The 23,703-nt window shown below is 44.5% G+C and overlaps 2 protein-coding genes across 3 annotated transcripts in view; one reads left to right on the forward strand and one right to left on the reverse strand.

The window, feature by feature from the left end:
- Window positions 1–1,867: 1,867 nt before the first annotated feature.
- Window positions 1,868–8,954, forward strand: LOC119456431 (gamma-glutamylaminecyclotransferase). Of its 2 annotated transcripts, none has more exons than XM_037718167.2 (3): window positions 1,868–2,252; window positions 4,423–4,679; window positions 8,775–8,954. In XM_037718167.2, the coding sequence occupies exons 1-3, from the start codon at window positions 1,989–1,991 to the stop codon at window positions 8,806–8,808; spliced, it is 555 nt and encodes a 184-aa protein (XP_037574095.1). In that variant the 5' UTR covers window positions 1,868–1,988; the 3' UTR covers window positions 8,809–8,954. The 2 variants fall into 2 exon arrangements, with proteins under 2 accessions (XP_037574095.1, XP_037574094.1); XM_037718166.2 differs by having other exon boundaries at window positions 1,871–2,252; window positions 4,423–4,761.
- Window positions 8,955–12,384: 3,430 nt separating this feature from the next.
- LOC119456433 (WD40 repeat-containing protein SMU1) overlaps window positions 12,385–23,703 on the reverse strand; it is a 37,984-nt gene continuing 26,665 nt past the window's right edge. Inside the window, exons 9-10 of the mRNA XM_037718169.2 lie at window positions 17,576–17,728; window positions 12,385–12,532 (exon numbers count right to left, since the gene is read on the reverse strand). Of these exons, the coding sequence (XP_037574097.1) occupies window positions 12,434–12,532; window positions 17,576–17,728 (252 nt within the window). The 3' untranslated portion in view covers window positions 12,385–12,433. The remainder of the gene's footprint in view (window positions 12,533–17,575; window positions 17,729–23,703) is intronic.

Below are 23,703 nucleotides of genomic sequence, written 5' to 3' on the forward strand. Positions count from 1 at the left end.
TCTGTTCCGTCGCGTATACATTAATCATTCAATTGGTGGTTCAAGATCTACGGGCCTCGAATACCTAAACGAACACAGGTTCTTTTTCCCCTAAATAACGGAGCGACGACAAACGGAGAAGAAAAAACTGGCGGTTTCTAGACCTAATTAAGATCTAACAGGAAGTAACAGATCGCGGCAGCAATTTGCGGGGTCACAGTAGGGACAATAGAAAGTAATAAGTTTTGTTTCTGTGCATGTCAGGCCGATACTTCATGTACAGTCACGAGCAACAGTTTGGAGACCACGGCATCAGCAAAAAAAAAAAAAAAAAATTATATATTCAAGCACAGCTCCGCGGCCTCGAATTGGCTTAATACGTTGTATTGGTCAAACACGTGCACGTAGGCACGCGCTCTTGATTTCAGCCGGAATGCATGCCCAGGCTGCAAAAAAAAAAAAATCGTGGCACCTTTGGTCCACAAACTTTTGCTCACGCCTGTACATGCCCACCTTACTCAATGCCTCCCCTGAAACCTGTAAGGTATCTAAAATTAATTGATTAATCATATAATTAATACCAAAAAAGCTACTTTACGCCACGTGTACAATAACGTAAAATATTATGTGCTGCTTACATCCTTACCTACCCATTCAGGAAACTAATCAAATTATTTGTACAAGCGTCGCTACAAACGTACTCTCAAAAACGTTGCAAGTCGAACGAATAGATGTAGCGCGAAAGTTACTCTGAATCAGCGTGTCGGTATTTTCATGCACACAGGAAACATAATATAAATTAGCTGTAAAACATGGCTTATGACTCGGAGAAATTCAGAAGCGAGTCGAAGGTCATTGAAACCTACAGAAATCCGAAAGGAACGTTATGGTAGTACACACGAAGCGTCGAGAGGCTGACAGCTGCCCATTCTATCGCGAATAATTAACCTGCAAATCTATCCAGACGCTTGCTTGGCCTGTCTGTTCCAATAACCGCAGCTTTTTCAGTCACAGTTGAACATTAAAGAAATCAAAGTTAAACGTTTTAATCGCATAATCAAGTTTGCCCACGCATACCCCCCCCCCCCCCCCCTCCCTTTCATTCCCGATGTCTATGCCACTTCTTGCGGTACTTTTTTTTCCTCTCTCTTTTTCTTTTGTGTGTGTGTCTTGTGGTTCCTCCATTCCCGTCATTGTGTAAAGTGCTGCTGCTCACAATGAACTGCAAAAGTGAATGTGCTGTGTGCTCTAGTGCTGTGTACGCTCGTTCATGCGCCAAGGACGGACAGACGATCTTCTAAGAGAGAGGCGTGCGATAACGGCGAAGAAGTAGCGTACTTACCGCTGATTCTTATGAGAAGTATGTACGAGCCTCGTCTGTTTTAATTTAGGTAGCCTACAGAGTTGTGGGCAGTTTTATACTACCAAAGAAAGCGGTCTCAGCTACATATAACCACCTCAATCCGTTGGCCTCCACACCGTCCTGCGTGCGTTCACAACTGCGGTGTTCATATTTGCTTAGGCCATGTCGGCTATTCCGTGAGAAACCACCTATACCAGCTGGCGTAAATTCATAATGTGCCTAATTCTTCGGCCACAATACTATCCTGCGCAGAAACCACATATGCTGGCAAACGAACCAGACGAACTTCGCGCTAAGTTCCCGTTGATAGACGCCTGCGCCAGGTGGCGCAACAAAATTTCTTGTTTACTTTTAAAAGTTTTGCCAACAAAATAGCATTTGTAGGATTAATTTTTTTACGTGATTTTAACGCTTAATTTTTTTTTGCAACACAAACACTTCTAACTTGCACTTTAACCTGCCAAAAAAAAAAAGAAGTAATTGAGCTTCCGTAATCACTGATCTCCACTAGTTTCCCTAGTGGAGATCAGTGTCCGTAACCTTCCGTAGCCTGCCGTTAGGTGGTGAAGCAAGCGAAGTGCTCATTTCCATACGTCCGTCAGCTTGTCAGCTGTTCGTCACGTGCTTCTGTTTGGGCGAAAATTAAATGCTCACCGCTGCGCTCCCCAGATTATTGTGTGTTAGAAGCCGTGGCGTGCGCTTTCTTACCATTATGGCTTGCCAGAATACGCACAACATTTTTGTGTACGGAACCCTGAAGACCGGCGAGCCCAACAACTACTTTATGAAGGACTCCAACAACGGGAAGGCCACTCTGATCGGTACCGCGGTGACCGTTAAGAAGTGGCCGCTTGTCATAGCGTCGTCATACAATATACCCTATCTGCTGCACTGCGAAGGAAAGGGACATGTAAGTTACTGTGCCGGTAGTGTGTTATCGTCGCTTCCGGTTTGTTCTCTGTTCTCGCGATATGAGCGGTGAAGCAGATGTTCGATCCGTACTGATGGTCGAGTCTCATTATATGCTTTCATCGACTGTTGGTTCATTTGATAATTAGTTCACCGAAATCCTGCACCGTGTTTAGCTTTATTCTTCTCACGAAATGCTGCCTTTTAGCTGGTAGTTGTATGTGCACGTTTCATATCTCTGAGAGAGGCTAGCTGTCATTACGGCCGGGCTCCGGATTGCGATCGCGATCAAATTTCTCGATCGAGATTGGCTCCTATTCGATCACTTGTGCAAAGGAGCCAATCGCAATCGAGAATTTTGATCCCAATCAGGCTCGATCGAAAGTTCCCCGTGTGACTGAGGTATCCGCGGTTCTCGCCGAGTCGCGATCTTTATGTATTTTTGACCTTGTGGCACTCACCCAAAGTAAGCTTTAGAGAATTTTTCTTGAAGTGCGGAAGAGCTCAATCTGTTCCAATAGTAATTATCAATAACTATTCAATAACTATATTTCAGATGCGCAGTCTATCTACGTCCGTACCCCCAGTGAGTCAGCGCCCATTGAAGTTGGTCGAACGATTTACAACTTTAGTTTTGCTGCTGCTTACATTGTCATTATTTCCCATATACCGACATACGACGCCAACTGCTCAGAACGACTACGCTGTTTTTTGTTACGGTTCACTGACTTTGTCAGCCAGGAACGGAAATGAGCTCTATGCAGCTGTGTTATAATGTTGACGGAGTTTCAAAACTGTGTTCATTTCTTTCGTACGGACAAAATATAGGTTACAGCAGTACACTTTAGCTACAGCCAGAAATTTTCAAAGTTTAGGTTTGCTACTTTTAGCTTTAGCAGCATTATACGCAAAGATACCTTGTAATTAATCGTGGTAGTTCCAATTACACAGGAGACGAGAATCTGTAAGAGTAGTGATGTACATGTTCAAGACAAAACCTAAATATGCCATTGTGCCTGTTCAATTACTTGCATGTGCACATTTCCTGTACAGTCATAAGTAAAAAGTCTGAGGACTACAGAATCAGATGGCGCAATTTTTTTTTTCTTTGCAGCCTAGGCATGCAGTATGAAATAAAGTGCTACAACCTACCTGAACTTGTTCAATGAATTAAATCCATTTAGACAATTCCAGGTTAGACAGACCAGTGCTATAAAAACTTATAATGATGTCACGGTCTTTTAGACTTTTGCTTGCTGCTGTACACCTGTGAGCAAAAGTATACGGACCACAGGGTCACCTAAAAAACTTAATTTCATTGTAATTAACAAGTATAAACTGGAATTGAGGAGTACGCTGAAAAGGTTTGCAATGCCAAGTTTCGACTGCAGTCCTCAATTTCAAGTTGTGTTCACATACAGAGGAAACAATCGGCTTTATCACGCAACCCCTAGTCCGTATACTTTTGCTCACGGGTGTACATCTTCAGACTTGTTTTGACTCCATCAGACGTAATCTTGATTGCCTTTGCATGTACTGCACAGGTGTTGTGACACTCATGCATGGATGTCTTCAGGGGGGTGCAAAAGGGACACTTGCCCCCCCGTAGACAAAATCCTGCCGATGCCTATGCTCATATAGTTGCTGAAGTTCTGTTTGTATATTACTATTTTATGCTACATGCAGCACACCCAAACAGCATGCGATGGCATCATCACTGCCAGTGCAGAATAAAGGCTTCTACCATAGATCTCCAATGACACCTGGCCTGTGTCTACTGAACTCAATGCCTCTGCCTTTAAAGTTTCCTCATACTTCACTACATTTTGCTTTACTTGGTTCCCACACTCTTGTTCTAAGAGTCCATTGGTTACCTGTTCTGAGCAGTACGTCACCTATCCTACTCCATGTCTTACTTTTAATCACAGCTATGTTGTATCGGTCCCATTTCACTCTTAGTCAATACTGCCCTCATTTTATCTTTTAATGTTGTGGCAGTGATTTTTCTTTGTTTCTCATTGCAAGTCCTTTTGATAGATTTCGGTTCTTTTTAAAGTCCAAATCTTAACCCTGTACCTTAATATAACAGCAAAATATGTATATTGATGTGCATGTGACGTGCAGAGCATTTACACAGTGCTTTGTACTTTCTTGTTCCATCTCCCTGCCAGAGTATATCAGGGGAGCTCTACAGCGTCGACGACAAAATGCTGGCGATGCTGGATGATTTTGAGTCTCATCCTAAGTACTATGTCCGGTCTGAAGAAGAGATTGAACTTCTTGCGAGCAAATCGAATGACGAGAAGACAAAAAAGAAGATCAAGGCATGGATTTACTTCCTGAAGGACTACCGGGAAGAGCTGTTACAGAGGCCTTACCTAGCCAACTATTCATCCAAGGGAGACCATGGACTTGAATATGTGCCCAGGTACTTAAGACAAGCCCAGGATCCCAAAAACTTGCACACACAGGACGTTCTTCTCAAGGGGGCAATTTCATGTGATAAGCAGGTGGGTTGACTAAGGGTAAGGCACATGCCAGACTGCGTAGTTTAAGATGTCCAATTCGGGCTTTCAAACATGGTTAGCATACCTCTAGCCAGCTTACAGGAGTAGTGACAAATATTTTTGAAATTCTATAAATACGTATATAAGATTCGTTAATTTGATATTAAAGTTGGTCTTGTAATGCCACGCAAGTGTCATAGACATTGCCATGATGTGACGACACAGAGCAAGATTTGCTGACATCGTCTAACAGTGAGACTAGGTAAGATAACATTGCTCATTAAAAATTTCAGATGTGGCAGCCACACTGATCGCTGGAATTAAGCAAGTTCATGTATCATGATGTCATGCATAATCCACCTCCTTGGTACCCAAATCAAAACAGGTTCCTAGAAACAAGTACAGTCGGACCTCATTACTTTAAAGTTGCATCTGACACAAATATACCTTCATTGCATTCAATATTCATTATAAGCATACATACTCGCGATGCTATTGGTGCAAAATATTGTTGCACAAAAAACGTATATTTACAAATATTTACAGGCGAGTAGCATAGGCGTAACAGCAACCAGCCATGATGGCGAGGAGCAACCTCTACTTCCTCTTCTTCGGTGCCGGCCTAATGCTGACCTCTGCTGCTGTGGTGCCGGTCTTCTTCTTCTGGCTCACGGCATTACCCCCGGGTGAAAACACGCGCACCATCCGGGCAGGTCAAAGTGCAGGATCAGGGGACGGGTGATACGGCTGTAGCCAGGCACAACATGAACTACGTCAATCTGGACCGGCGCAGATGATAACATTGGTTTTGCCGGTGCAATCTCGTACGTCACGTCGGTAACTTGGCGCAGAACGCGATAAGGACCGTGGTAGCGTGGTAGAAGCTTCGCTGAGAGACCAACACGTCGAGTTGGCGACCAGAGGAGCACTAAGGGTCCAGGAGCGTAATATACACCCTTGTGATGGCAATCGTAACGGTTCTTCTGTGACAGCTGTGACATCTGAAGGCGGTCGCGCGCGATATGACGCGCAGCGTGCGCCCTTGCGATGGCATCTTGTGCGTACTCCGATGGTTGTTGTGGAGTGGCTGGTAGTAAAGTATTCATGCGTAGTGTCGGTTCCCAGCCAAAAAGAAGATAAAATGGTGAACAACCTGCCGTATCGTGGCGTGGCGAATTATAGGCAAATGTAACAAAGGGTAATGTAGCATCCCAGTTGCGGTGGTTGGCGGAAACGTACATGGAGAGCATGTCGGTTATGGTGTGATTCAGGCGTTCGGTGAGGCCGTTTGTCTAAGGGTGATGGGTGGTGGTGACTTTGTGTTTTGTGGAACATAGAAGGTCATCGATGACATGAAACAAGAAGTAAGGACCCTGATTGGTGAGCAGTTGACGAGGCGCTCCATGATGCAAAATAACATCGTGGAGAAGGAAGTCGGCAATATCGGTAGCACAGCTGGTTGGAAGTGCACGCATAATAGCGTGACGGTGTGGCATAGTCCGTCGCGACAGCGACCCATTTGTTCCCTGATGCTGATGTAGGGAAAGGTCCCTACATCGGCTGGCATACGCTATAACACAGTCACGACCATGCTGGCGCTGGGCTCGATTCCGTATATACTTGCATCCGTACGAACTTCCGTAGGAGCAGATGGGGCGAAGTGCGCCAACAGAGTAGAAGTCGTCAGAAGGCGGATAAGCGCAGAAAATGCATGAGCTTCTAGATGGCCCTAGACAAACGGCGTATCTTTCTTGAGAAGGTCGGCAAGCGGATGGGCAATGTCAGTGAAATTTTTGACAAAGCGACGAAAGTATGAACATAAGCCAATGAAGGAGCAAACGTCTTTGGTTGAGCAAGGTGCAGGGAAATGCTTCACGGCGCAAATTTTTTCTGGGTCAGGTCGGGATTTCTACACCATTAACAAGCTGGCCGAGCACTGTTATTTCGCGGCAACCAAAATGGCACTTGGATGAGTTAAGCTGATTTACTGTGTTATATGCATGTTCATTTTTTTCGTTCCATCTCTATTTGTGTGGTCCTTAAGGGGAGATGCTCCTCGAAAAACTTTTTCTTTATTTCTTGGCCTAGAACTTTGAAATTTCTGTCACTAGTAGAGTTTGTGATGCTGATTTCAAAAGTGTAATTAGTTTTATCATAGCTATAACGGTTCTTTAGTTAGAACAACTGTAATTACACAATATATTGTTTTTTTGTACACTTTTTAGCTTATTAAAAATTTTTACAAAGCATCTTAATATGACTCGTTTTGCTGCATATGGGCAGTAGTATGTTGAAAACTATCTAAAATGTGGGCATAACATGCTATGTTTCCTACAGAATATCAGAGGTACCCATTGTATATATATTCTACATTTCCCTTATCGGCATTTCAAATTAGAAAACGTAAATTCTGTAATAGATATCAATCTTCTGTACAGATAACAACATTATACACTGTCCAAAGATACTCTGTGCAAAATTTCATTAGAATCAGAAATTTTAAGCACATGTGAAAATTGTCTAAAAATGCAATTTGAGAAAAAATCACTTGAAAGTTATGAACATCTGTATTCTTCAATATACAGGCTGGCTACAAAACTGTTGTTTTTCCATATTTTCCTCCAGAAATACGAAACTAAAGGAGGGCTTCCGCACTAGAATAAGGCTTGCTCTACCTCGCCGAACAAGCTGCAATGGCAGACGACACAGTTTTCGAGCGGCGGGCGTTCGAAAATAGCCGTTATAGTACGCGCAAACTTGCCATTTAGAGAGCTACCCTGGTTGATTCAGAACGATTTCTTACCAATTTATCGGCCGAATTCAGCCTTGATATTTCGAGAAATAAGATCAAAACTAATTTTTCCAACTAATATGTTAAAAACAAAATTTTTTTTAAAAATCCGATTTTTTGAGGAGCATCTCCCCTTAACTTGTACTCGAGCTTCTTTGCTAACCTCCAAGTTTCTGCCCCATATGTTAGTACCTGTAGAATGCAATGGTTGTACACTTTTCTTTTCAACGACAGTAGTAAGTTCCCAGTCAGGATTTGGCAATGTCTGTCGTATGCACTCCAACCCAATTTTATTTTTCTGTAAATTCTTCTGGATAACGGGTGAACCATTAGAGTTGCAGAATGGATACCAAGAGAAGGAAAGCGCAGTCAAGGATGACAGAAAACTAGATGGGGTGATGAAGTTAGGAAATTTGCAGGCGCAAGTTGGAATCGGCTAGCGCAAGGCAGGGGTAATTGGAGATCACAGGGAGAGGCCTTCATCCTGCAGTGGACATAAATATAGGCTGATGATGATGATGCATGTTCATTGTATTGAGGTTCAACTGTGTTAAATTATTTAGGGTGCTGTGACACTAGATTTCCTAGGGTTTAGAGGGTTTGCACTTTCATTTAACACAAAAAGAATGATAAGTAAAAAATGTTATGTTGGTGCCAAGTTAGCTAGCATGTTGGCTTTTAAGAAACTGCTAACTAAATCATTACTATTAGCTAGCTTTTAGCTTCTAACAGCAGCATGCAAGAACAGACATGAACAAAAGGAGCAAAGCACATGCAGCATTTGCCCTTTTCCATGTTTATCTTGTGCACTGCTGTATAAATGTTGAACCACTGGCCTGGAAGTTTATGTTAAGTGGGCTTAGCAATTGCTTGGCTATCTTCTTTCACAAAGTGTATGGGTAAAACATGCTGATATAGTAAGGTACAACTCCTTATAAATATGGACATGTGTAATACTCTTTTGCTCTCCACTGTGCTGTAAATAAAAACTTATACCATGTTTCTTTTTTTTTTTTTTTTAACAAATATCTTGAAATATAACTTAGAGGATATAGCGCATTTCGACCTCTTGGAAATTGTAGCAGCTTGTCTGTGCTGCACCGTCCTTAGAAATGTTTACCTGCAATTGCTCTCAATATCAGCCAAGCACTCAACATTTCATTTTAAGAGTGTCGCTAAAAGGCACTCCTAACAAATGTTGAACTTTCTTTTGCTGAACTTGCAGTGAGGAGACAAGCTGTACAGGTGACATTTACTAACGAGCCACCATGGGAACAAACGTCTTGCCATGCCTGGTGAAATGGCTTTGACATCTCGCAATTTTTTTTTTTTTTATTGTTATAACCTCCGTGTATACGTCGAAGGCTGTTGTATCTTTAGTAAAGAATATATTTTGCAATGTTAACTGTCTTGTTGAGCAATTTTCACTGAAGCATGCACCGGCAACAAAGCGGATTGCAACACACAAAGAAATACTGTTGTATTGACTAGGGTAGTGCAAATATTTAAAGTTCTAAGTACGAAGAAGTAGTAGTTTAATGATTTGAAAATGTAGAGAGGTCGGCCGGAAAATGGAACATCTGGCCTGCTACTCTACGTAAGGGAAGGGGAAGAAAGAGGGTCACAATGGGGGATGATATTGAGAGGAAAAGTACGAATTTAAGTCTTTGCTATTGAATCATATTTGGTCCAAGAATTCACTATCAGTTGTCAAATATTTGTTTTGTTCTAATACTGTAACGGACAACAGCAGGTGTTGGAGTCTAGATAGAGAAAGGCTGATGCAAGTGGTGACTCTTCCGAATCATTCGCCTGCAGGAGAACCATGGTTGTTGCACAGACAAACCAGTTCTTGAGGAAACGTCTGGAGATCACTTCTGCACAACAATCATTAAATAACCATGCCTCGTCTTAGGCAGCCTAAGCCTTTCTTTTGCAGGCGCACAAGCAATGTTTGGCTGATATCACCATGTTTGGATTCCTTTCCAATGATGTGCTGTTTTTGTTTCATTACTGCCATTGGCATGGTGCACCAGAGACGATGACTTTTCCGATTTGCAAGCTTCTCACTTGTCATGGCATCCAGTTGTCAACAACATTAGGGCCCAAATTCTGAAAACGTTGCTTTCCTTCGACTTTATCCCATCCTTACTCAAGGAGCCCTTCATGCTTCCTAGCCTCAGAGGATGCGCGAAGGGTGGCAGTGCATTCTGAAAGCCCCCTTCACCAGTCCTAAGGAAAGGACCGCCTCAACGAAAGAAACGAATGTCGCCCGTCTGGGTCTGAGGGTTCTTGGGAACAATTGCAACTAAACGCCTTTATTAAGCCAAATGAATGAATGCTGGCATTATTATTTTAGCACAAAATATCTACGGAGACGTATAGACGCTATCTTTGCTACTTTGCTTATTTCATCTAAACATTTTCAACAAAAAAGCACGAAAACGGATGACGTCTGGCAACAGTGCCCGCATCATCATTGCCTGCGTCATCGAAGCCGCTATCTTCGTGCGAACACGCAGTACTCCGCGCCCTTGCCTGCTCGCGTCAACAGAAGGGGACATTGCGCTTGCGCAGGCGGACATCACGTGGGAAAGCATTGCGGGGGAGCGCTCGTTCAGGGACAGGAGCGAGGAAAGGAGTCTCGAAGGTATCGTGTGTGCTGCCTTATGGAGATGACTAACCAAAGAACCCTTCATTGATGCCGCCTCAATAAGGAAGCTTTGAGAATTGACGTAGGGTGTCCTAGAATCAGTAAAGGATTCCTTGTTAAGGCGAGGAACGTTTCAGAATTTGGGCCTAGATCTGTAAAATAACACAAATGCGATATTTTTGTCAAACTAAGTCCAAGCAACCTTTATATTTCACTCAATTTAAAAAATGGAAATATTCAATTCGATATTCGAAGGTTGTTTTTCTCGTAATATTCGAATTCAAATTGATTTAAAATTTTACTATTCAGTCACTCTTGGTATTGGCATAACTTTTGAATAAGCCAAACTAAGTAGAGAAACAATTTGAACCTCACAATATTCACTATACAGTAAAGGAGTATAAAATAGTGCACATCAAAACATAGGGTACTACACAATCACACACACACACAGAACGCTGAAGGCTAGCAGTTTACAGGCCAGAAAAAAAAAAAAAAGTAAGCAACAATTGTGTTTACTCTCTCTGAGGCATCCTCTGAGTTTATACAATGCGCAAGAATCACATTTTACATGGTAAAATCTGGGAAGCTCTTAAGTGCAGGTTTTACAGTACCAGGCGTACTGTACACACACACGCTGCAGCACTAAAACCGTCTATTGTCCTACATGCAAATGATGTAAACAGATGTAATGTAGCAATTACGGCTGCAAGCCAATGTGTATTTATTACTTGGAGAGTAGTCATGAGAAAATGCAGACAAGCACCAACACAAAACATAGATGTGTTAATGCACACCTCAGTAGGGGATAACTTTGGGCGAGTTGGTTTTGCAATATGATAAACAAGATTGTATTAAAGGTACAGTAAAAAAAATCTGTAAATGAGCTCAGGCTGGCGCTGCTGAAAAGATCCATTTACTTTTGCTGCAGAAATTCGCACTTTATTAGTAAATAAAATGAAGACCAAAACTCTAGTTTTAATTTTCCGATGCAGCCACCAATGCTGATATCAATGCATTTCTATCTTCAAGTATTCTGGCTGTTTTGTTGCAGAAGTCCCCATAAGTTGTTTCCATGCTGAGACTTCTGTTACATCTGACCTCAATGTAACCATACTTTACCCATTGATGAACTTTACTGTACTGACCAACACGCTGTCAGATTTGATGTTTTCACTAGGAGATGGTGCCAGAATTGTAACATCATGACACCTTTTTTTTAAATGTTTGCTCTCTCCCTCCCTGGTCTGCAAATCCCCTGGTAATGTTAAGCCTAGCTTATTTGGTACATTCCAGAGTGAGAAGCAAGGAAAAGCAGGGAGGTTAACCAGATGCAAGTCCGGTTTGCTACCCTGCATGGGGGAGTGGGGATAAAGGAGTGAAAAGAGAGCACTAGTCGCATGCACACTAAGTTTATAAACAGTCGCAAAGACCTGTCGATCTCAAATACTGAAGCAATGCATCTGTTCCTTTCTGCACCAGCAACACTCATGCCGCAGTCCAAAGATATTGGCTTCTGGAAACAGTATCAAGCCCAGCCAGTTTAATGCGGTCTGGAGAGGGTGGCACTGGACATCATAATGAGAACGAAAGCACAGGACATGTTCAGTAGCTTCTTCGGTCCCACAGGAGTCGCACATAGGTGTGTCAGTCATTCCAGTATGGAGTGAGTAAGCTTCCGTGAATACCACCCAGATCCTGAGGTGGCCTAACAATGTTACATTGGAGCGGGATATTTGCGATGGCAGTTGCAGGTTTAAAAGATCACGCAGTATGTTGGTGATACTTCGAAGAACTAGGAGACGACCAGTAAGAGTGCGTGACAGTCCAAGCCAGGAAATAAAGTTCCCATTTAGCGTCAGTTTTTGATAGCAATATCAAAACCACTCGAGTTCCTTCATGGGTGGATCGGGCTGCCTCTCTGAAATGTAGTTAACAATATAGCCTAATTAAATTTTTCAATTTAATGTTCTTTTTATAAGTTAATGAGGCCAGAAAGACACTCCTAGTTAACATGAGGAGCAATCTATTGCCTACCAAATTTTCGGTACACTTGTAAATGAGTCTGGCTAGACAAGCCCCAAGAAAGAAATGCATTGAACTGCGTTGCTTGCCCGATGCTAACCACTGCTACTTCCGCACATCCAACATTCTCAAAATGCACGCAAGCCAACACACCATGTTATGCAATTTACTTTTACACTGTGTAGTATTTATTTACAATTCTGTTATTATGGCTTCCACAGCTTGAGATGACCATCTTCACTGTATGTTGCAATGAGGTTCTGGTGAGGATGATGACAGACGCCAATGACGTCTTTTTCGTGAACCTGCAAGGGAAGAAAACTAAAATGGGTAAATAACAACGAGGCAAAAGCAAGGTTACTGACACATGCACTATTTGAGATAAGTGGAAGAGCCAAGCTGCTTATCAATTCTTTACGGTCATTTGTTTACAATGTTTTTTCACAACATTGACGTGTCCAACCGGTGAGTTATCTAAATTACTTGTTCGCAGTTATGAACGGTTCTTTTCCTTATCTTAAGCAATAACATTATTATGTGCCCAGTGGTGCTACCGTTTAGTGCAACTTATCTCAGCTTCTTCAGTCAGGACATTGCCACATAGGGATACAACTTATTTTGGTCTGCGGTAAAAAGAAAACAAGTTTAAATTAAGTGTAAATGGGTGCACCTTTTGTAAATTAAATTGCCACAGTCTAATGTTAGGCTGTACCAGCATAAGCTAACAGTGAACAATTGACTGAAACAAGAGATGGAATGTCTAGTATAACGGGCAGCTCCTCAAAAACATCTTCTAGCTAACAGTTTTTGAATTCGCCTTGCATGAACAGAGTTGTAAGCCACCAAATTCAGCCACTGCCACACTCGTTGCCTTCCCAATACTCATTCACATTGCTCCTGAAGCCATCCCACCATGTGTACAAGGAACAGTGTCAGCCATACGCCAGCCATCAATCAACGTGCTGAGCTTTCACATCAGCGTGACCTTGAGATTGTGTGGCAGAACCCTCCCTTGTGCCACCCAATTTTGAAGCTACAGCACCGGTCAGTGGTAATACTATCAGCCTCCAGATGGCACTACACCCCTATTAGCGATGAAATTTCTGCGCTTTTGCTTCTGTCAGGGGACTGCTTAGTTGCAATAGCTGACGAAATTTAGCCAATGACCAACATGCTTCAATGTTTGTAGAATATACACAATAAGTCAGGAAGGCAAAGAAGGGGCTCATATGTTCATGAAATAGTAGGTATTGCAGGTTCCAGTAGCAAAAATCATTGAAAACTAATGAATACAGTAAAACTTATTGCAAACAACATTTTGTCCCACAATAACTCTACATGCATGAACAGTATACAAACAAACGCTATACAGTAAGAGATAGAGAACAATGTCTACAGCAATATTTATGGCTAACATATAATATGTCACCTGCAAAACAAGTTTCATGCACGGAAAGTATATGCAGTCGAACCCAGATATAGCAAACCCACATATAACGAATTATTGTGTATATGGAACAGCTGTAAAATCCCCTTGAAAATTCTGTACAAATTTTTATTTTTTATGTCGAATTACCTATATCGAACTTTTTTGTGATCCCCTTCAGATTCGATATATCCGGTAACCTAACCTGGATATAACGAAATTGACAAATTCCCTGAAAAACTTCGTTATGAAGAGGATTTTGTTACATGCAGGTTTGGCACGAAAATTCAAAAAAAGAAACGCTTACCGTATTTACTCGATTCTAACGCACCCTCGATTGTAACGTGCACCCGTGTTCCGTGACCAAAAGAGAGCAAAAAAAAATCCTTTACAGTACCGCGCACCTCATGCTTTCATACAGAAATACAACTATCGCTCAATATTTACTCCCAATACACTAAAGTTGCGATGAACAAAAAAGTCCCAGTTTCGCCCGAAAGGCGGAGCATCGATAGAGACAGCAAATTAGCAGACAGCTATACGAAGTAAGCATAGTAGTTTTATCGGCCCTATAGACTTGTAAACAATCGCTGTTTAACTAAATTGGTAGACTAATGCCTAAGCACATGTACTACAGAACATGGTCGAAGCTATGGGAGCTAGGCTCGAAGTGTGTAGGAGGCAGCCATATTGAAATGCCGATGGCGATATGGTAGCGCAAATTTAGGGTCGTACTCCTGAGCGGTGGGATCAGGTTTGAACTGAAGGGAGGGGGAAAGGTCACACCCGTGGCGGCAAGAGCGCCGAGTCGAGGGATGCAGGCCCGCCTCATGCACGCACACGTGCGCTTGCTCGCAGTCGCTGTGAATTTGAGCGCACCAAGCGCGACGTCGCCGCTTCGCATTCCGTCGCGGCGGAGGTGCTTCCGGTTGCTGCTCGCACAAAAATGACAAAATTTGGGGCGAAATCTCTCTCTAGGTTGTTGGCGGAGAAAATTCGTTATTTCAAGGGGGGTCTCCCACTGCCACTTCGTTACGTAGAGGTCTCAAATACATGTGCTTCTATGGAGTAACGGCGGGGAATAGAAAACCTTGTTATATCCAGGAATTCATTATATGGAGGTTCGTTATAAGCAGGTTTAACTGTAGTATTTTTTCAGAGTATGGTACTCCTTGAAGCAGCCCTGGCTCAGTACAGAAAGCCTTGTCAGATTCAACACACATCAAATGCATGTCCTTTCTTCGCTTCGGGCACTGGGTCATGGTCGTGCACACGTGGCACCTGTGCTGTGTGCGGCCTCGACTGAATGAAAAGCTACCGGAAACATGATAGCGGCGGCTGTAAAAGATGATAGCATTGCCTCCACACACACTTTGGAGGTAGCAGACAATGTGTGCGTGACCGTGTGAGCAAGCGCCCAGAGGTTAAACAAGTCGAGTTGTGCACCCCGTGAGTGAAGACGCAATTTCAAATTATTTTGTGCGCCTCCACAGAGATGGCAACACCTCTCAACAACCAGTGGTGTCGAATACATGCAAGATATCAAACACGTAGAGCAAAAAATTATGCAGGACAGATCAGCGGCACCACACATGTACAGCAAAAACCCTCAAAAGGTTAAAACACTGTGCACAGCAAACTCTGCAGTCGGCCTAAAATAGAACATGCTCTATTTCTATATTATCATTTCAAGATTATCGGCTGCGTGTATACCTCAGAACTATAAACATAGACACGTGAGTAAGTCAGTGACCCATTTACTCAATCCTAACACGCACTTCTTTTACGAAAAAAATTCACTAAAAATGACATGAACCTTAAGACTAGTACAAAACAAAAACCACAATAGGGACAAGCTACCATCATCAGCATGCCAAATTTCTGTAATGCAACCCACATGTCAATGTAGCTCTACAAGCTGCAGTAGGTTTGTGCCCATTCAATTATTTTGTTAATCTATATATTCTAAACACTATAGTTAGGCTGCCATGGTCTGCAAGGCGTTTGAAAAATGCAGTACAGTAAAACCTTGTTAATTCAAATTTCATGGGACCGACAAAAATGTCCGAATTAAACAAGTGTTGAATTATCAAGCATATCAAGAGAATAATAAACAAATGCTTACTGCATTGACACGCTTTTAACTATCATCAAATCCTGTTTCTATTTTGCACAATGGCAGTGCAGAAGCTGCAATTCTCGTCATCTCGTGATTCATCAACGTTCGCAGTGGTGAAGGCCTCGCGACTTCCTTCACATTGCCGCCGTGGCACACTGCCTTCATCCGAGACATGCTTTTCACTTTTTGTCAGTAAGCTGGTCACCAACAGACCACACGTCCATCGCGATGTAGCCAGCAAGCCGCAGTAGAATCGCTCATCATCCTCCACAGCTCCCGCCTTGCTTGTGGCCATATGCGCGCAGTATGGCACTGAGTCAAAACAGTACTGCTCACCGCAACCACTGCAGACGATACCGTGGTCACTATCAACACAATCATGGATGACGTCCATGCAGTTCTGAATTCACATGGCCAGTAGCATCGGGACAAAACGAAACTCAGTTTGCCACAAACGCTGCAGACAAAACCACGGTCACTATCGATGCAATCATGGAGGACGACCTTGCAGTTCTGAAGGTACGCTGCCAACGCGGTGTCATGTGCAGCGGTAAACGCACTAATAAAGGCAAATATGCACAAAGCGTTTCTATGTTCCTGTCAGTCCCGTATTGTTTCCACTGATGACTATGGCAATGCGGACTCCGCCGGTTCGTTTCAATTGGATGCTAGTGACACTTCTGCTATTTTGTGTCGCACATTTGCGGTGCTCCGAGGGTTGTCTAAATTCACAGGTGTTGAGCCAAATATGTCCGAATTAATAAAGTTTCATTCCAATAAATAATGGATACGCCTGCCAGGACCGGAGGATTTGTCCAAACTACCCGATTTTCCAAACTAACGAGGTTTCACTGTATCTCTAACGCCATAGACAGCACCAAAGATTAGATGATCTTGGCAGTTGACAGTGACAAGGAGAACTCCAACAACGACGATGGGTGATGCCCTGTCTACAGTAGCTTGAATACAATAAAAGGCTTTTTTTTTTTTTTTCGAGTGAGTCCGAATCGCCATTACTCTCTCCCCTACCATGAAAAACTGGTAATTGAGCAATCAAGGGCATTGCATATAATTTCTTGAATTACGAAAATCGGGATGCGAGTTGTTAAGACACCGATAAGCACAGTGGCCAAAGTTTCATTCCTACGTGGGCGGCCGCAGCTGAGTGATAGCAGACACTAGGCGGCTTCTTCTGGAAGTACGTAATTCTTATCAAAATTCAAAAGATTTTCACTTACTGCAGCATGTTTATTAAAGTGCGTCCATAAATATACACAGTAAAAGTAAGAAGAAGCAGACTGATCCAAACACCCTTCTTAATTGATGTCAGCTATCAGCCAATGGCAGCCATCTATGGGAATCTTGCATACACGACGGCATGTGCAAGCTGCCGGCAGCTTTGAAGCGGGTGAAGAGAAGGCCTCGTTTGAAAAGAGAATGTATGAGAAATATGTGACTTCGCACTCCACTTCTGAGCTCCACGCACCACACATGACTGCAAAATTTGGCTGAGATGTTCACAGGAGCGTATACGTTATCTGCAGACTGTGTTTTTTTTCACTAAGCCCAAGGGGTAGTTCAGGACCCATTTAACAGTTGTTAGGTCCACTCTCTTATATCCATTGACTGCATCAGTGAAAGCAGTGCTTCCCCACATTATGAACCAATGGTAGTGTATAGGTGAAAGCAGAGTACAGTGCTCTAAAACTACTAATAACTATGCAGAAGTTAAGAACAGTACTGAGCTATGCACTGCTACTGACCTGAATATCTCTAGCCCATCAACCCGAATTGTGCCCTTACCGTAAGCGTCCGGTCAAGTGTGCCGGAGACTGTGGAAAAGCAGTACAGAACGTGGTCCTCGCCCACACAGTAGATCCATTCTCCCCTTGGCGACAGAGTGCAACAGACGAAGTCGCCACCTTCCCTCTTTCCACTGGAGAAGCTTCGCACAATCTGCACAGAACAACCACACGACCAGAGTAATTTACAGACAAGTCACGGTAATTGAAAGTTTTGGGCCCGTATTCACAAAATTTCTTTTATGTAAGTGCTGGCTGCAACTGGCCATTGCCACAACAGTTGCGCCAATAGTCACATCAATCGCTATCATAAGTGGCAGGCGCCCAAAGCCAGTGTATGAGGAAGTGTTCATACGTAAGTGGTTTTTGTGAATCGACACTCCTTACAATAAGATGTGATAATCCAGCAAAAAAGCTGTGTTAAATCCGAAGTCTGTTATACCGAAAATTCAGGTCGCAGCATGCTGGGAAATGGAGAAATTTTGCATATACCTCTCTCTAACACGTAAGTGATCACTAAAATGATAAATACATTAAAATTAATATAGATAACTATAGACAAAAACAGGGTGGTAATTGTACAACCAAGCGCCAAGGCGTCTTCCTGTGCTCCATTTCCCGAATGCTGGTTTTTCACAAATAACAGTTTCTCCGTACTAACGCATACGTACACCCGCATAATGTCAATATTAACGGCTGGCACAATGGCGGGGAGCAGGCAACCCAAGACGTCGCTGCCGCCGATGACAGAAACATCGGCTATAGTTAGTTCTTTACACAAGACAGTGGCCGGTAGTATAAAACCAATGTCTTAATTTCATCTTTTATTTCAATTTTCATTCATCACTGTCAAATCAGTAGCATGAGTGAAAGCCGTGGTACGAGGCAAGTTCAACTCGGAAACCGCGTCTGGCCACCGCTGCACTGCATGGAGGCAGCTCAATTGCATTATGCAACCTCGCAGTCTGGACGCCGCGAAAAGTCGCATTTCTTCTTTTTTGTGCGAATTGATACAATGAGACATAAAGCATTCCTAAAACGGTACCCTTTGCAATCTTCAGCAGCTGTTTTTGAAGCGCTCCGTGCTACAGCTTCGCTTCGAAACTGGCTAGGCCTAGCGGCACCCTCGCTGCTTGCCCAGCAATGAGCCGACAGCGGTGGGCGGCGGTGGTCCGCTTGTGCGGTGAACAGCAGGGCTTAATGTCTTCCATCAATGGAGGGGGGCCCTCAAAGAGTGGCGACCAGTATAGCGCACGCTCACTCCCACATGCTCAATACAGTGGAATCTCGTTGATACGATCTTCAAGGAAACCGGAAAATAGGGAGCTTTCGCAGTGCCAAGTTACCGTATGGTAAGTGCGGTAATACCATACCGGCCGACGACTGCACATGCATGCACTTTACCGTACCGAAAGACTTTCCGTACAGCATACTAGAGCGTAAGGAGTCTATACCGCATACGGTAACGTGCGCACTCTGTTTTGCGAGCCAAAACAAAACAGAGATCAACTGGCATAGACTACAGAGTCTACGATGTGCATGTCCGCGTCTCGCTTGCGTTTTTCAGCATGCTAGGACCAAGGGACGAGTTAACTTTAATTCACCTTCTGCGATGCGGCGAAATGGCAACAAGTATGACAGCCCTTCTAACCAGAAGCATAAACTGGAGCTGAGCTGAACTTATGGCCGTACCCTTCGCAATGGGCAAATAGTATACTCAGGCCGAACGAAAAAAAAAAAAATAAAATAAACGAAAATCAACTAAAAAAAAAAAAACAGGACATAAAGCGTGGCAAAAAAAAAAGAGAGACACATTGGGTTGGTGGCGCTATCTAGTGACGCAGACTTTACTTAGAGGGGATGCTGAGTTTTTATTCCAGTAATTAACCATATTCTACTTATCTGCTGGTGTAAAGTGTTGGCAGCGGTGTACTTTACGGCACGGTGTACTTTACAACTAACAGTCCTATGTTTAAATATTGCTTCGACAAAAACACCTATGTAACAAAAAAAAAAGATTTCAAGTGTTGTTGGACAAAGCGTCACAAGATGTAGCCACCAGCTTTGTGACTGGCCCGTTCACGTTTGCCGTAACCGGCACTTCCGTAAAGAATAATATGTGTATGCACAAGCAAATGCTTTCTAGTATTTACTAAAATTAATATTTCGCGCTCAGCACACACTCCTTGCATACGCCAGAGCTTGAATGTTAGTCACTATCATCATTGTCAAGTTACCGTACGCATCGAGCACACACGCAGCTAAAACGTCTTCGGTCATTGCGGTACGTTAGTACCGAATGGTAATACCGTACCGTATACCGCACCTACCGTACCGTAATATGGCACTGCTAAAACTCTCTAATAAAGCATATCATCCCAAAACCGTATTGTCCAACGTATTAACCAACCAAATCGTATTACCAGGAAAAGGAAAAGTACCATATTATGCTGAAAAACGTATCATGCAGAATTGTATCAATGAGATTCCACTGTGTGTGTGTGTAAATATATATATATATATATATATGTTATAGATGTTACGGGGATAACGTTGATTTAGGAAGTATTATACAAGGTTTGGACAAGCAGCGGCGACGTATGCAAGGCTGTCGCGCGCCACTGGCTCCTTCCTCGCCGTCGTCTTTGTCCGACCGACAGTAGCAGCCCCTCCACTGTCTCGTGGCACTACCCCCCCCTTGGGCTAGAGTGCCGACCCGGTGCTTGCTACAACGGACCAGAGGGGCCAGTTATGTACGGCTTAACTCTCGCAATGCGCACGATAGCAGAGGGCGGTGGCGTAGACTGCGCTGGCAAGGTCACTGGCTCGATCTGATACGTAACGTCGGTGACGACGTAGCACCCTGTAAGGACCATCATAGCGGGACAATAGCTTTTCGAAGAGATCGATGCGGCGGTACGGAGACCACAGCAGCACGAGGGCACCTGGGGAGTAAGAAATGTCTGTGTGGCGACTATCATACAGGGCTTTTTGGGAAGCCTGAGACACTGTGAGCCGTTCACAAGCGATCTGGCAAGCTGTGTCGGCGCACACTATGGCATCGTGAACGTACGTGGTGGGTGAGCTGACAGGAAGTAAAGTATCGAGAGGCAGAGAAGGTTCGCGTCCATACAGGAGATAAAACGGGAAGTAGCAAGTGGTGTCATGTCGTGACGAGTTGTAGGCGAAAGTAACGTAAGGCAAAGTAGCGTCCCAATCGCAGTGATCGGCGGAGACGTACTTTGAAAGCATATCGGTCAGAGTTCGGTTCAGGCGCTCTGTGAGTCCATTCGCTTGCGGGTGATAAGCAGTTGTGAGCTTGTGGTGGGTAGAGCAGGAACGAAGGACGTCATCGATGACGCGAGACAAAAAATATCGGCCTTGATCGGTCAGAAGCTGTCGAGGAGCACCACGATGCAGGATGATGTCATGAAGGAGAAAGTCGGCGATATCCGTAGCGCAGCTGGTTGGGAGGGCACGGGTAATGGCGTATCGCGTCACATAGTCGGTCGTGACAGCGACCCACTTGTTGCCTGATGTCGAGGTTGGAAAGGGGCCAAGAAGGTCGAGCCCAACACGAAAGAACGGTTCGGCGGAAATGTCTATAGGATGAAGGAGGCCGGCCGGTAACATAACTGGCCTCTTGCGGCGCTGGCATTTGTCGCAGCTAGCGACATATCGTTGGACGGAGTGATAGAGACTAGGCCAGAAGAAACGGCGCCTGACGCAATCACAAGTGCAGGTGACACCAAGGTGACCAGCAGTGGGCTCATCGTGAAGCTGGCGAAGGACATCTGACTGCAGATGCGCAGGCAAGACAAGGAGGCGTTCAGGGCCCTCAGGATGCATATTATGGCGGTATAAGGTGCCGTCCTGAAGGAAGAACAAGTGGAGAGAAGGGTCGGGTGTGGCGGAGGTGAGACAGTCGATGATAGACCGTAAAGCCGAGTCGCGGCGTTGTTCGTCCCGTATATTAACGAGGTCCGAGATAGGCAAGACGCAGGCGTCTGTGTCTTGCTCGGTGACGTCAGGGGAATCCACGGGATGCCGTGATAGACAGCCGGCATCTTGATGAAGCTGACCAGACTTGTGCACCACTGAAAACGAGTATTCTTGGAGGCGCAGCACCCAACGACCAAGATGGCCTATAGGGTCTTTGAGCGAAGAAAGCCAACAGAGGGCATGATGATCTGTTACGACAGTAAAAGTGCGGCCAAACAGGTAGGGACGAAATTTGGCGACAGCCCAGACAAGAGCAAGACACTCTCATTCCGTGATGGAGTAATTCTTCTCCGGTGCAGACAGGAGGTGGCTAGCGTACGCAATAACACAGTCGTGGCCGCTCTGACGCTGAGCGAGGACGGCACCGATTCCATGGCCGCTGGCATCTGTGCCAAGTTCCGTCGGTGCAGTCGGATCAAAATGCGCTAAAATAGGGGAAGTCGTGAGGGCATCGATAAGCGCCGAAAAGGCAGCAGCTTGGAGTGAGCCCCATGTAAAAGCAACGTCTTTTTTTGAGGAGTGAAGTAAGGGGATGCGCAATGTCGGCGAAATTACGAATAAAACGTCGGAAATAGGAACACAATCTTATAAAACTGCGTACGTCTTTAGCCGAACAAGGTACAGGAAAATGCTTCACGGTGCGAACTTTTTCAGGATCGGGCTGGACACCTGTCACATTGACGAGATGGCCAAGGAGGGTTATTTCACGGCGTCCGAAACGGCATTTTGAGGCGTTAAGTTGGAGACCGGCATTGCGTAATACCTCTAGAATGGCGGAGAGGTGCTGAAGATGGCTGTCAAATGTTGGCGAAAAAACAATGACATCGTCAAGGTAGCACAAGCAGGTTGACCATTTCAAGCCACGAAGAAGCGAATCCATCATGAGCTCGAATGTGGCCGGTGCATTGCAAAGACCAAAAGGCATCACTTTTGAGTGAAAGAGGCCATCGGGAGTTACGAATGCGCTTTTTTCGTGGTCCAGTGGGTCAACAGCAACCTGCCAATAACCTGAGCGAAGGTCAATAGACGAGAAATATTGGGCGCCGTGAAGGCAGTCGAGTGCGTCGTGGATACGGGCAAGGGATAGACGTCCTTTTTCGTGATCTTGTTGAAGTGTCGATAATCAACACAAAATCACCAGGTGTTGTCCTTTTTCTTGACCAGCACAACAGGAGCAGCCCAAGGACTCAAGGACGGTTCGATGATGTTCTTGGCCAGCATTTTATCGACTTCCTTTTGGATTATGGCGCGTTCTGCAGCGGAAACACGATAAGGGCACCGATGAACAGGTGGAACATCACCAGTGTGGATGGAGTGCTGAACAACTATTGTCTGGCCTAAAGGGCGATTTTCGAGATCAAAGATATCGGAATACGACAGCAAGACCCGACGAAGATCTTCAGCTTGCGTATGCGGGAGGACGGCTGATATCATTTTTTCGAAATTGGCATATAGCGAGGAGGTGGCTGGGAGAGAGCTGGAAACAGTTCGAGGGCCGTCGACGGCTAACACAGAAATCACACATTCCTGCAACGACGACATGGTAGCAAGTGCGATACCGGCAGGTAGCACGTGGGTAGAAAGGCCAAAGTTCAAAAGAGGCAGTCAGGTTTTGTTGTCGCGTACGGTAACCACAGTGTACGGGAGGACGACAGATTGCATCAGGACCAAGTCGAGAATTGGGGAAACAACGTATTCACCATCGCACACAGGAGGAGAGGGACTTAATGGGACGTACATGGAGGCTTGCGGTGGCAGGTGGATGAACTCAACAGAACATAAGCGGCTGGGAGTGTCCGATAGTACTTGGGCGTCAAAAGGGAGTTCCAGTTGAAGGACACCTGTGGAGCAGTCGATAAGGGCTGAGTGCATCGAGAGAAAGTCTAGGCCGAGGATCACGTCGTGGGGACACTGTGCAAGCATGGCAAAGCAAACCAATGATCTGATGTCCAGCAATGCACACTCGGGCAGTGCACATTCCAAGAACGGCAGACGAACTGTCATCAGCGACCCATACTGTGCTCTGAATTGCGGGTGTGATCACTTTGTGGAGCTAAGTACAGAGAGCAGTGCTCATTATTGAAATCTGCGCTCCGGTGTCTATGAGGGCCATAACGGTGACGTCGT

The sequence above is a fragment of the Dermacentor silvarum genome, chromosome 6 (genome assembly GCF_013339745.2).
Source record: "Dermacentor silvarum isolate Dsil-2018 chromosome 6, BIME_Dsil_1.4, whole genome shotgun sequence".
NCBI lineage: Eukaryota > Metazoa > Arthropoda > Arachnida > Ixodida > Ixodidae > Dermacentor > Dermacentor silvarum.